The sequence below is a fragment of the Chelonoidis abingdonii genome, chromosome 3 (genome assembly GCF_003597395.2).
Source record: "Chelonoidis abingdonii isolate Lonesome George chromosome 3, CheloAbing_2.0, whole genome shotgun sequence".
NCBI classification, from domain to species: Eukaryota; Metazoa; Chordata; order Testudines; family Testudinidae; genus Chelonoidis; species Chelonoidis abingdonii.
In genome coordinates, this window is record NC_133771.1 from 49295493 (window position 1) to 49308136 (window position 12644).

Here is a 12644-nt window from a genome sequence, read left to right on the forward strand (position 1 = left end):
AAGCAATGTATGATAAGCTTTTGATAGATATTTTAATACCACCAGTATACGCTGTTCTCCTAGCAACTCTGAGTGAAGTGAAACCACTGGTACACCCTTTGTCAAAGATCATCTATAATATGTCACAAACGATGTTCACCTTACTCTGGTATGATGAAACACCAGGAATGCTTCACAATGCAATTAGTTATTGAAATATTTACAGTGACAGAGGATACTGGAGATTTTAGGTTACAAGCATCACAAACTGGATTTCAACTAACGGAAATGCGAAAAGACTAAGTTAATGACAAACAGAGAAAGATCCGGGGCTTATCTCCTTCCATGAGAAGACCTTTCAAAAACCAGAAACACCTCCATGCAGTTGTAGTAGTAAGAATGGCCATACTGGTAGACCAGCTGTGCAATCTAGCCCAGTATTCCTGTCTTTCCAACAGTGGCCAAATGCCAGATGCTTCAAGGAATGAACAGCAGAATAGCCAGTTGGCTTGTAGCTTTATGCAGTAGAAGCTCATGCAAAGCTCCAGACGTCCCAGGCTTTGATCCTGCTGACCGTGGTCTGTGCTGTATAGTGTGGTCAGCAATGTCACTGTTAAAATGTAAGTCATACCTTAAAAGATGGACGCTTATTGCCTAGAGGAAGTCTTAGAACCCAGGTGGTGAGGAGCTGCGAAGGAGATAGGGAAGGAGAACAGTGATGTTAGTGTTGAAGTTAAAGTAATAAAATTTTTGGAGGGCGGGATGTCATAGCTTCGCTAACTCAGTCTGAACCTTAGAGTTCAGAAAATGAGATGCAGCAGGAAACCCTCAAGCTTAATTACCACTTAGATTGATAGCGCGCACCCAGCCAAATTTTCCAGTGCCTGGGCTCACTCTGGTCTCCCCAAAACCTTCCTGGGGGACCCCAGACTCAGATGCCCTAGTCCTCCACAACAAAGGGAACAACAACTCCCTCCTGTCTCCTTGTACTCCTCCCTGGATGACTCGGGATCCCGCTGTGTCCATTGCTACCACAATTCCCGGTGAGAGCAGACTCAGTCTCCTTGCGCCCCAACTAAGAAAAAAAAGTCCAACAAGTTAAAAAAGAAAGCTGTATATAAAGAAAAGAAAAAGACATAAAAATGGCTCTGTATCAAGGACAATATCAAGGTTATTGCTTAAAAGAAAAAAAATGATAAACAGCCTTATCTCCAAAAGAAATACATTTAAAACATTCCAGCCAACCACACACATGTAAATACAAAAAACCAATGGTATACCTATTGTCTTTCTACCTTTGTACTTACAACTGTGAACAGAGGATTAGAAAGCCTGGAGATAGAGTGATCCCCTACGACAGAGAGAGACAGAAGGAGACAGAACACACACCCAAACTTCCCCCTTTGAGATTTGAAAACTGTTTCCTGATTGGTCCTCTGGTCAGGTGTTTGTTCCCTTTGTTAACCTTTAGCAGGTAAAAGAAAACATTACCTTACGCTATCTGTTATGACAGGGATAGCTCAGTGGTTTGAGCATTGGCCTCCTAAACCAGGTTGTGAGTTCAGTCCTTAAGGGGGCCATTTAGGGATCTAGGGCAAAATCAGTATTAGTCCGCTTAAGAGGTGGCAGGGGCCGGCTGGAGTCGATGTACCTTTCGGGCTCCTTCCAGTTCTATGAGATAGGGTATATCTCCATATATCATCATTAGGGCAATTATCAAGTATCCAGCCCCAGCATCTGCCAGTCAGTAGGCTAGAACCCAGAGCATGGGGTGATCCCTGACATCTTAGCTAAAGCCATTTTGTGGACCTATCCTCCATGAATCTATAATTCTTTTTCAGCCCAGCTACACTTTCAGCCTCACACACTCCCATGGCAATTGTTCACACGCTGATTCAACTTTGTAATGACGAAACACTTCCTTTTGTTTGTTTTAAACCTGCAGTCTATTAATTTCATTGGTGACCCCTGAGTCTGTGTTCTGTGAGGGGAAAATTACGCTTCCTCATTCACTTTTCCAGACATTGTATATATTCCCCTGTAGTCATCTTTTTCAAAGCTGAACAGTTTCAGTCTTTTAATCTCTAATAGGAACTGTTCCTTACCCAATCTTTTTGTTGCCTCTTTGTACCTTTCCAGTTCTAATATATGTTGTTTCCCTTTGTTGTGAGACTCAGGGCATCTGAGTCTTGGGGTCCCCCAGGGAAGGTTTTGGGGAGACCAGAGTGAGCCAGGCACTGGAATTCCTGGCTGGTGGCAGCGCTATCAGATCTAAGCTGGTAATTAAGCTTGAGGGTTTCCTGCTAGCATCTCATTTTCTGAACTCTAAGGTTCAGATCTGAGTAGGAAAGCTATGACAATCCCGCCCTCCAAAAGATATTATATTACTTTAACTATCACACACTAAACTTCACTGTTCCCTTCCCTATCTCCTTTGGCAGCATCTTTTCACTGGTTATAAGCTTTTAGGGAAGACAGCCCATCTTCTCTAAAGGTATGACTATACATTTTAACAGTGACATTGCTGACCACAACTTACAGCAACAGACCACGGTCAGCAGGATCAAGCCTGGGACGTCTGGAGCTTAGTGCATGAGCTTCTACTGCATAAGCTACAAGCCAACTGGCTAATTCTGTTCTGTTCATTCCTTTTGAAGCATCTGGCATTGGCCACTGTTGGAAGACAGGATACTGGGCTAGATGCACAGCTGGTCTGACCCAGTATGGCCATTCTTACTACTACAACTGCATGGAAGGTGTTTTGAGTTTTTTGAAGGTAACTTTCTCAATGGAAGAGATAAGCCCCGGAGTCTTTTCTCAGTTGTGTCATTAACTTAGTCATTTTCGCATTTCGTTAGTTGAAATCCAGTTTGATGGCTTGTAACCTAACATCTCCAGTATCTTTGTCACTGTAATATTTCAATATACATAATGCATGTGAAGCATGTCAACATGGTGTTTCATCATACCAGAAGGTTAATGGCTGATAACATCGTTTTGATGACATATATAGATGATCTTGACAAAAAGGGTGTACAGTGGTTTCACTCAACTCAGAGTTGCTAGGAGAACAGCTATACTGTTGGTATTAAAATATCCTATCAATAAAGCTTATCACGTTACATTGCTTGCAAGAAAGTTTTTGAACCAGTCTCTAATTTTATACAACTCCCTTAAAAATGCTATTTTTTGCATTATTTTCTTAGTAAGACAAAATGGCTTTAAAGCCTAGTGAGATGTTACCCTGATAGACAGATAGCCTGAAATAAAAATGGGTGTTGAATCCTCAAATTTACAGAACTTTTAATTTTTTATTCTAGAAATAACTGTGAAAACAAGTCTTGTTGTAGGACATGATTATACTAGAGATACTTTGCTTTGTTTAATTTTATTTCCACCTTTCAATAAATTAAGTCTAGCAGCCAGCATCCTCTCCATTATCTTACTTACCCTGTGCTGATCGATTAGTGTTCGTAGAGCCTCTTCATCATCTGGGAGGATTCCATGGAAACGAAGGGCCTGCTCTGCCTCAGCCAGCCACTCCAAAAGACAATGGACAACAGCGTGAAATTCCTCTGCCTGTAAGGAAAAAAAAACAGCCCTTTCTGAGGGAATCTGACAGAAATCACTCGGCTTTGGATTCCTCTCTGAACAATGAAGCTGAGTCCAGCTTTGGAGTCATTAATCATGTAGCAATACAGGCACATTAACTTTCCATTAAAAAGTCAATGATATACAGTATTACATTTCCATGACTGTAAAAATGTCTCATGCATCTCAAAAATTGTAGGAAGTCTAAAAGCCTGTTCATGCTTTTAACCTTCTGATTTATAGTGTATGTGCAGCGCATCTCAGAATATCATGCCTTCATTCTGAAAAATGACAAAGAAGGTGCTTTCATGCACCAGCTGGAGAGATGGAAATTACACCTTCTGAGTAGCCTTAATCATTACTTAAGAAAAATTAACAGAGTAAGTCTCATGTGGGTAGAGAGGACAAGGAGAGTCCATCTGTGGGCACCCCATGTAAAGACCAGCTATAGCCACAGTTAGAGGTAGCACATTACTACTTCTTTTGAGCTCCCTGGGGAAACATATTACCCCAAAGAAGGTAATGGGCACAGTGGGCTTGGCACACAGTGAGGACAAGCTGTCCCATCCTAAGGGATGCACACCTCTTGAGCACTAGAATGCTCAATGTGTGATTTCCCTCTTAAGTGTCTCCTGGGGTGGAGCAGCTCCACACCAGCCCTTACTCAGGTCTGTGCCTAAAAGGCTTTATTTAGATTAGAGGTGGGTAAACTATGGCCCGTGGGCCAGACCATCCTGCCCGGCCCCTGAGCTCCTGGCCAGGTAGGCTAGCCCCTGTCCTCTCCCCTGCTGTCCCTCATGCCCCACAGCCACACCGCCACGCGGGCAACGCTCTGGGTGGTGGGGCTGCACACTCCTGCAGGGTAGCGCATTCGGCTCTGGACAGGTGGCGCAGCTGCCAGAGCAGCATGGTAAGGGTGCTGGGACCAAGGGAGTTGGATAAGGGGCAGGGAGTCCCAGAGGACAGTCAGGGGACTGGGAGCAAGGGGGGTGGAATAGGGGGGTAGGGTCCTGGGGGTGGTTGTGGGAGGTCCTGGGAGGGGGTGGTCAGGGGACAAGGAGCAGGGGGGTTGGATAGGTTGGGGGTTCTGAGGGGGGCAGTCAGGGGGCAGGAAATGGAACAGGGCGGAGGCCAGGCTGTTTGGGGAGGCAGAGCCTTCCCTACCCAGCCTCCATACAGTTTTGCAACCCCAATGACCCTCAGGTCAAAAAGTTTGCCCACCCTCGATTTAAATTGTAAGGTCTTTGGGGCAGAGAGTCTCTTTTTGCTGGTTGTTTGTACAATGGAGGCTCTGGTCCATGACTGAGGCTGCTAGGTGCTAACCCAATATAATAATAATAAGAAAAAAGAAGAAAAGGCACAACCTACTCTGTAGTGAAAAAGTATAAAATTAGGGGGAAAAAAATCTCAAAGTTTTTTTGATCATTTTCTTAATTATAACATTATGTTCTCAAGCAGTAAATTTGTCTGTGTTTTCTCTGCTTCTTCTATCCTTTTTTACCTGGTGGAGGGCCTGTTCCAATCGTGTTTGCTTGGATACGGACAGGGCGCAGACCGTCTCCCAGCGAGTGCTTAGCTCCTGCATTTGGACCTTTACCCAGGAGGAGTCATCACGACTGCCTTCTATGAGTTCCCGAGCAGAGCGTTTCAGAGCCTGGACACTGCTTGTCCTCTTCCCCAGCTCCTTCTGGAAGACCTGGGAACCACACACACATTTTACATGTTCAGCTTATCATGGCTTCAGTGTCTCATGTGCGATGTAGTTAGTGGGGATATGAAGAAGACTAAATTAGGGTTTAGTTTTACAGAAAATACCTCAATCTAAACATTCTAAAATGCACATATTAAGATTTTCACACCCTACATTTGGCTTTCTTTTCAATTGGGGTTAAATGGCTGCATATTTTTGCACATTTTCTGCAAGAAAGCCCTCTAAGCTTCAACACTAGCTCATTTACACTGGGAAGTAGGCTCACTCAACCTGAAAAAGTTGCCTAGCCTTGTGGAACATGGGATTATAATTGCAGCTAGATCCTCTGAACTACCTGAACCACTGTGATGAACAAAAATCTGGTCACCTTAACATACGGGCTTTAAGCCCTTCAAAGCAATCGATCTGCTGACACGATGATGAATGTGCAAGTCTGTCCCAAATCACAGTGCAGTCAGATAAAGTGCACATCAAGGAGCAGGGTTAAAATAGTAAAATATAAATAAAAGTCCATCTGGTAATTTGACTGGATGGGCGATAGATTATGTCACATATTTCACATATTTAAGTGATTGCGTGTTCAGGTTTACAGCTGGAAAAATATCGACTTTCAAGAAAGACCTTTTTACATGATATGACAATTACAATGCACTGAATTACTGCTGACATATTAAAGTGCACAATGTGACTGCAGCATCGGTTCCAGGACACACATGTCTATGTTTCTAAGATACATCTCATATGTGAGGGCCAGATATTTTCTCTTCTGCCCAAAGTCCTGCTTTGAGCAGGGGGTTGGACTAGATGACCTCCTGAGGTCTCTTGCAACCCTAATATTCTATGAAAGCCTAACTAAACAGACTTCTGACAATGGGACACAGTGGTGGCTGACGTGAAGGGAACGGAATCATTCCACACCCAACTGTTCCACAGCTACTATAATTGGATTCAATGGACTCCACAGTAGCTTTTTCCACCATAGTACTGGGCTGGGCCTGCAGAAAGACAGATTCACTATGTCCTGGATCAACGTCAATCTTCACAAAACCCCTCTCCAAGCTACAGTGGATCGAGCCTCTGTAGCACTGAATAGCGCTGAGTTCACAGCATTTTCCCTTTGTAGTTGGTAGCTTTGTGATGTCCAAACATTCCAGGTTAAATGGTTTTCTTCAGATTCTAAGAAAATGTTTCTTTTTACAATTACAGAAGAACTAAATACAAATTATATTGAAGTGGCTGCCCAAAGTCTGATATTAATTAATAACAATTAGAAAAATATTTTTATAATTACTTTGTGATTATCAATCAGGTTCATCACCAAATCGATGTCTCCATGCACTGGCTGATCTTCTGCCAACTGAGGTTCAATTTTATACAGCCAGTCGATGAGAGCCTGCAGAGCATCAGTAAATTGTCCTGAAAATAACAGGGCTTCCTCCAGTTTGTTTTGTCTGGGAAAAAAAAAAAACACTAAGAAAAAAATCAATCACATTCATTAAGGAAACCTGCAATATAACTGACAGCATCCAATAGTCGCTAATAGATAACGATTTTTTTCAGCAGTTAGTGAACGAGAAAAAACCTCAGGGTCACAGTGGGAGCCTGTGGGGAGAGGGGGGATGGGCAGAGCTCCCTGGAACGCAAAGAGAGCATGCACATTGTACCACCTCTTGGAATGATGCAGAACACAGCTCACTTTAGTGCATTCCCCCTCAGCAGGGATGCCCAGTGTCGGGGAAGAGCAGGGGCATCTCCCAGCCCATCTTTCCCTTTGAGGTGACCGGAGCACGGGGAATACTAGGAAGGAGCAGTGCTTGTGCTCCCTCATTTAAAACACTCCAAACAACCAACTTCTATTCCTCCTTATACAGCACAGAGAAGCATGAAAAGAACACACACCCCTCTTCTTTACCTCTGCAAGTCTCTTTTAAAACAAGGAAACTTGGCCTTTCATTTTACCTTTCCACAGATTTTCCACAGATTGTATCCCATTTGTCTCTGAGCTCGCTTAGCATATCGTCCAGTTTCAAATTGTCATCTGCCAGAGAGGTTTTCTCTTTGAGGGAGCGTCCAGTCCTGTTTGTGGTGTCATACACAGAATGCTTGGCTCCAAGAGATTTCTGGAACTCCTGTAGGAGTAGAAGGAAAAGTAAACACCTGTATAGTACTAGGTACTCATGAGCTTCTGCTAATTCTTTCTTTTCATATCATTTTTTAACCAATTAATACATTTATAAATGATGTATTAATTATAATTTATATCTCCCATAAATCATATTAAAATGCAAGTGAAATTAAAAGATTTCTGACAGTGCTATCGTGAAGCTTAAAGTGCTAGAGGTCTGGAGGCAGATCCTTTCCCCCACTCTAGTTCCTCTGCACTGTTCTGCAAACATGAACAGCCTGAAATCTGATTTAACTAAACCCTTGAGGATTCCTTCTGCACTGAGGAATCTTCAGTTGGCACAGAGCTGGCCATAGCAATTGCTACGCCCAGGGCCGGCGCTTCCATTTAGGCAACCTAGGCAATCGCCTAGGGCGCCAGGATTATTGGGGGGCGGCATTTTGCCGGGGGGGTGGCAGGCGGCTCCGGTCGACCTGCCACAGTCGTGCTTGTGGAGGGTCCCCTGGTCCTGTGGATCCAGTGGAGCTGCCGCAGGCATTCCTGCGGACGGTCCGCTGCTCCCGCGGACCTCCCGCAGGAATGCCTGCGGCAGTTCCACCGGAGCCGTGGACCAGCGCGTGGGATGGCAAAATGGCTGTGCGCCTAGGGCGCTAAAAACACTAGTGCCAGTCCTGGCTACGCCACCACCAGGGCCAGCCCCACGCACCAGCCAAGCAAGCTCGTGCAGATTCTAAGGGGTGGCATTCTGCCCAAACCTAGGGTGGCACAGCAGCCTTTTTTTGGGGGGGGGGGGTGTTCGCCACTTTGGCCGCCCTGCACCCTGGTAGGGGTTTTTTTTGTTTGTTTTTCTTTTGTTTCACCAACGACTTTCAGTGCACCACTGTAGGGGGCGAGGGGGCGGTGTGGAGGGGGAGAGCACCCTGCTGGGAGCGAGCTGTGTGCTCTGCCTGCCCCAGCCGGTGCCAGGTCTGTAGCAAGCCTGGCAGCCCGCGTCCTTCCCTCCCTGCTGACCGACGACTTTCAATTCACCTGCAGGCGGGAGTGGCGCGGAGCCCTCCCAGCAGGCAGCACGGTGGGAGGAGCCGAGTGGCAAGCGCCCTGGCTGAAAGAAGCCCTGGCCGACCCACTTCTCTCTCTCCCCCCCATTCTCTCCCCTTTGCTAGCCGGGGCGCGCACTCTGCTGCCCAGGGCATGTCTGCAGCGCAAGGAGTCCCACTAGCCAGAGTGCAGCCGCCGCCCGCCCAGAGGCTCACCAGTGCAGCCGGGGGAGGCAGCCATGAGCTGCCAAGTAAGTGGCACTGAAAGTTAGCATCATTTTTTTTTTTTTTGGTTTGCCGCTCCGACCTCCCTGCAGCCAGGTTGGTTTTTTTGCATGGGGCAGTAAAAAAGCCAGAGCTGGCCCTGGCCACCACCTTTCTATCCCTCAGCACAAAGGACTGAGGTATGGTCTGAAGGAAAGGGGAATAACCAGAGTAACCCTGCTTTCTCGAACAGCCCTTCGAGAATATGGGCAGAGGGATTAAAATAGAGCCTTACTCTAGCTGCACTAATTTGTGTTGAGGGCCCAGGCTGGTGTAGACTGACTCCAGGATCCAGGGGCTGCAAAGGGGTTCATCATCTTGGCCAGACTGGAGAATATGAGCTCCAGGGATGCAAACTTCTTAACACCAAAGGGCCTAATCTGGGGTCATTTGATGCAGAGAATCTTCACAGGGAGTTGTGTGTGCAAAGGGAGTGTAGACAAAGGCCCTTTGGAAAGACAAGTGGAATTTGAATAATGTCGTTTAGGCTGGGAATTATGCCTTTTGCTGGCAGGTCTGTGAGTAAGGGATTAAGAAGGACTGTGAGACCTATGATTAAAGCTCCCATTAGATTGGTCAGTATTGCCTGTGCCTTCCCTATAGAGCTGCATTCTGCAATTGGCAATGCCTTGCCACCAGCAAGGGAACATGGGCAAACGCAAATCCACTGGTACCCCACAATGGTTAATAGAATATCATAGTAACATCAGAGACTGCCAAAAGATCCCACTAGTGCTCTCCAGTAATTTCCTGACAGCACCAGGGGTTAAAATCAGTTAGATGATTATGTTTTAACCCAGGCCTTTTTGAATTATGTATGGACAAAGAATGACAAATCAGGAGCTGTGGTTTATTAAATTCACATTTTCAAAATCAAACAAATATTCTGTGTGAAGGGAATCTCAAACCAAAAAGAGCTTTTGTGCGGAGCTTGTTGAAAGAAGATCTACTCTGCGCCTACAATATAAATAATGCTACAACCTTCATTATGAAATTACTACTAAGTATGATATGAACCAGACCTTCTCAGAACACAGAAAGAATAGGGAGAAAGTCCTGTAGTCATTGCTGACTTGAGCTTTGTGCAATACTCAACCTGGATGTAACCTAGTCCACCAAGTTCTGAAGTCTCATATTCAAAGCCCCTACTGGCAGATCCTGTTGTGTGCCTTCCTTCAACACCCAAAACTCTCCTGTGGCAAATTGGGGTTCTTAAGGAAATCAAGGTCATGGCCCTATCACTGCATTTATTTCATAATTTAATACTTCAGCTCCCTTTCTTTTTCCACCCCTTAAGAAATCTGAAGTAGTCCATTACCTGCATCCTTTGAGAAAAACACACACACACACACAATCTTCCTCTAGGATAAACTAAGATTTTTTCAAAATACTTTCAAAGTGGAGGGAAGTATGGGGGAGACAAAAAAATCTGAATAAAAAAAGCTCCTTTTCACATGAACTTTTAAACAATTGTTTAAACTGTTTGTGAATTTATATTTTCTTTTGTGGGGGCTGTTAATCACCCAGCACTACATACGTAGTGTTGCTTGATTTTCACAAACAGACAAAATGAAATAGCTGCCAGAGAAAGACTATTCAGTAAAAGGGGAGTCAGAGATGAACAAAAGGTTTTAGTTAATACATTCTTCTAGGGTTAACCTGGATACATAATGCCAAATTTCACTTTCACTTGGTTTCACTGAGGTGTAACTGAGGGCAGATTTTTAGCCCATGGTTTAAGTCACCTCAGATATTAACTGTAGATTGGTGAATGAAACCTTCAATATTTAATTATCTACAGAAACTTCTCACTTAAAGTTATCCCGGTTAACGTTGTTTTGTTGTTTGCTGCTAATCAATTAGAGAACATGCACGTTTAAAGTTGCGCAATGCTCCCTTATAACAGTTGTTTGGCAGCTGCCAGCATTGTCCACTCCTTGCAGGAAGAGCAGCCTGTTGGAGCTAGTTGGTGGGGGCTCGGAACCAGGGTGGACCGGCAGCCCCCCACCAGCTCTCTTCTCCCCTAAATTCCCTGTGCGGCAGCCACTCAGCAGGCTATCCATTGCCTAGCAGTTCAGTTGTCCCTCCCTGCACTGCCGTGTGCTGCTCCTGCCCTCTGTCTTGGAGCTGCTCTCAGGAGCCTACTGCTTGCTGGGGGGGAGGGGAAGGGAGAGAAGGGGAGTGCTGTCAGAGTGTCCTACTTCCCCCCACCCCACTCCTTCACCCCATTTCTACAGAGTGGGGCAGGATGGGACATGACACAGCTCAGGAGGGAGGAAACTTGCTGGCAGCAGCTGCTGTCTCAACTTGCTGACCTACTTAAAAAGGAAATGTACTTAGAGTGGGATCAGAGTACTTTAAGGGACAATGCACATCTCTCTCTCACACACGGTGTGTGTCTCTGTCTCTCTCTGTCATGCGGTCTCTCCCCCCTCCATTTATGCTGCCTTGTACAGTGTGAGGCTACATTAACAACAATCTGTTAACCCCTGAGGGCTCAGCCACATGCTAGTTCATCATTTAACAGTAAGGCATTCCCTGGAAAATAGCCCACCCTCTGACTTCAACACCTTAACGAAGCTTCACAATCATCATTGCTGTGTACAGTATTAAATTGTTTGTTTAAAACTTATACTATGTACACGTGTGTGAGTGTGTGTATATATATATGTAAAAAATACAGTCTTCTGTCTGGCAAAAAAAATTTCCCTGGAACCTAACCCCCTCATTTACATTAGTTCTCATGGGGAAATTGGATTCGCTTAACATCATTTTGCTTAAAGTGGCATTTTTCAGGAACATACTACAATGTTAAGCGAGGAGTTACTGTACTTTCCTTCCATGGCAGATTGGTACTTTTATTCACAGGTTAAGCGGGCCAAATCTTGTAAGGAATAAATCTGCACTAGGTCAAGCATGGATTGGATGACCTAATAGGGTTTTTCCATCTCTGACTTCTAAAAATAATATATAAGGAGAAAAAATAAAAAATAACTAATAAACAGACTATGAATAATCCCTCAAATCCCTGGCAACATAAATAAACATATGAGAGAGAGAGAACATTTTATCTTGAGGGATGCTCTGGTTTTTTTTCATTATTATTAATTGTTTTGCAGTGATAAACTGGAAAACAGTGAAGCAGAGTTATTGCTTACAACACACACAGAACTTCAGTGCATATCATCAGTTCAGACAGTAATATCATTAACTGAGCAGAACAAGAAAAGGCTGGCTCAAAATTCCCGGTCTGAAAAGACAAAGACTTTGGATGGGAGGAAAGAGACAACATATGAGCAGGATGACATGCAGAATGATGAGAGGCACTTGGCTTATTAAATACAAATTTGGTTGTTTTTTTTTGTTTTTCTTGATGATTAAATAAACTGAAATCATCTCCCGTTCTCCTTCTATCATTTATGTCCCTCACTAGCCTCCAAAACAATTGCCAGCTTCAATCACAGTGTCTTTAAGCCACACTGCACTCCATCCTTCTTCACAAATGTGATTCATAAGATTTAAAAAAAATTAATAAGTAGATCACTTAGGCAGCTAGTTTCTTGTAGGCATTTTGGAAGGAGGAGGACTTGAAGGAAGCATTTAAATAAGGCGGGTAGTGATTTTGTCCACAAATTTGAGGAAGGGTGGAGACATTAAAGAGGTACCATATTATTTGTGGGAGAAGCAGACAAACAGGACATGGAGGGTAGTTTCACCAGTGAAGAGGAGAGGGAAGGCAAATAACACAATAAAAGACATGAGAAGGGAAGTAGGAGGGACAATTACATTGGTCCTTGAAGGACACCAGAATAAGTTTGAACTCGATGATGTGGAGAAGGATAGCAGTAGAGGGATTCACAGGGGATGATGTAGTCAGAAAAGGCAAAAAGGATGATCGTAATGCCTGCATTTTGCTCTAATTCTATATGATTTTAAT

The 12644-nt window shown here is 44.4% G+C and overlaps 1 protein-coding gene across 8 annotated transcripts in view; it reads right to left on the reverse strand.

Annotated features, from left to right (window-relative positions):
* DST (dystonin) overlaps window positions 1–12644 on the reverse strand; it is a 465365-nt gene that overhangs the window by 29205 nt on the left and 423516 nt on the right. For all 8 annotated transcript variants that reach the window (XM_032778396.2, XM_075063729.1, XM_032778395.2 and 5 more), the window contains 4 exons: window positions 7241–7410; window positions 6573–6732; window positions 5072–5266; window positions 3430–3558 (listed from right to left, as the gene is read on the reverse strand). In XM_032778396.2, the coding sequence (XP_032634287.1) occupies window positions 3430–3558; window positions 5072–5266; window positions 6573–6732; window positions 7241–7410 (654 nt within the window). The remainder of the gene's footprint in view (window positions 1–3429; window positions 3559–5071; window positions 5267–6572; window positions 6733–7240; window positions 7411–12644) is intronic.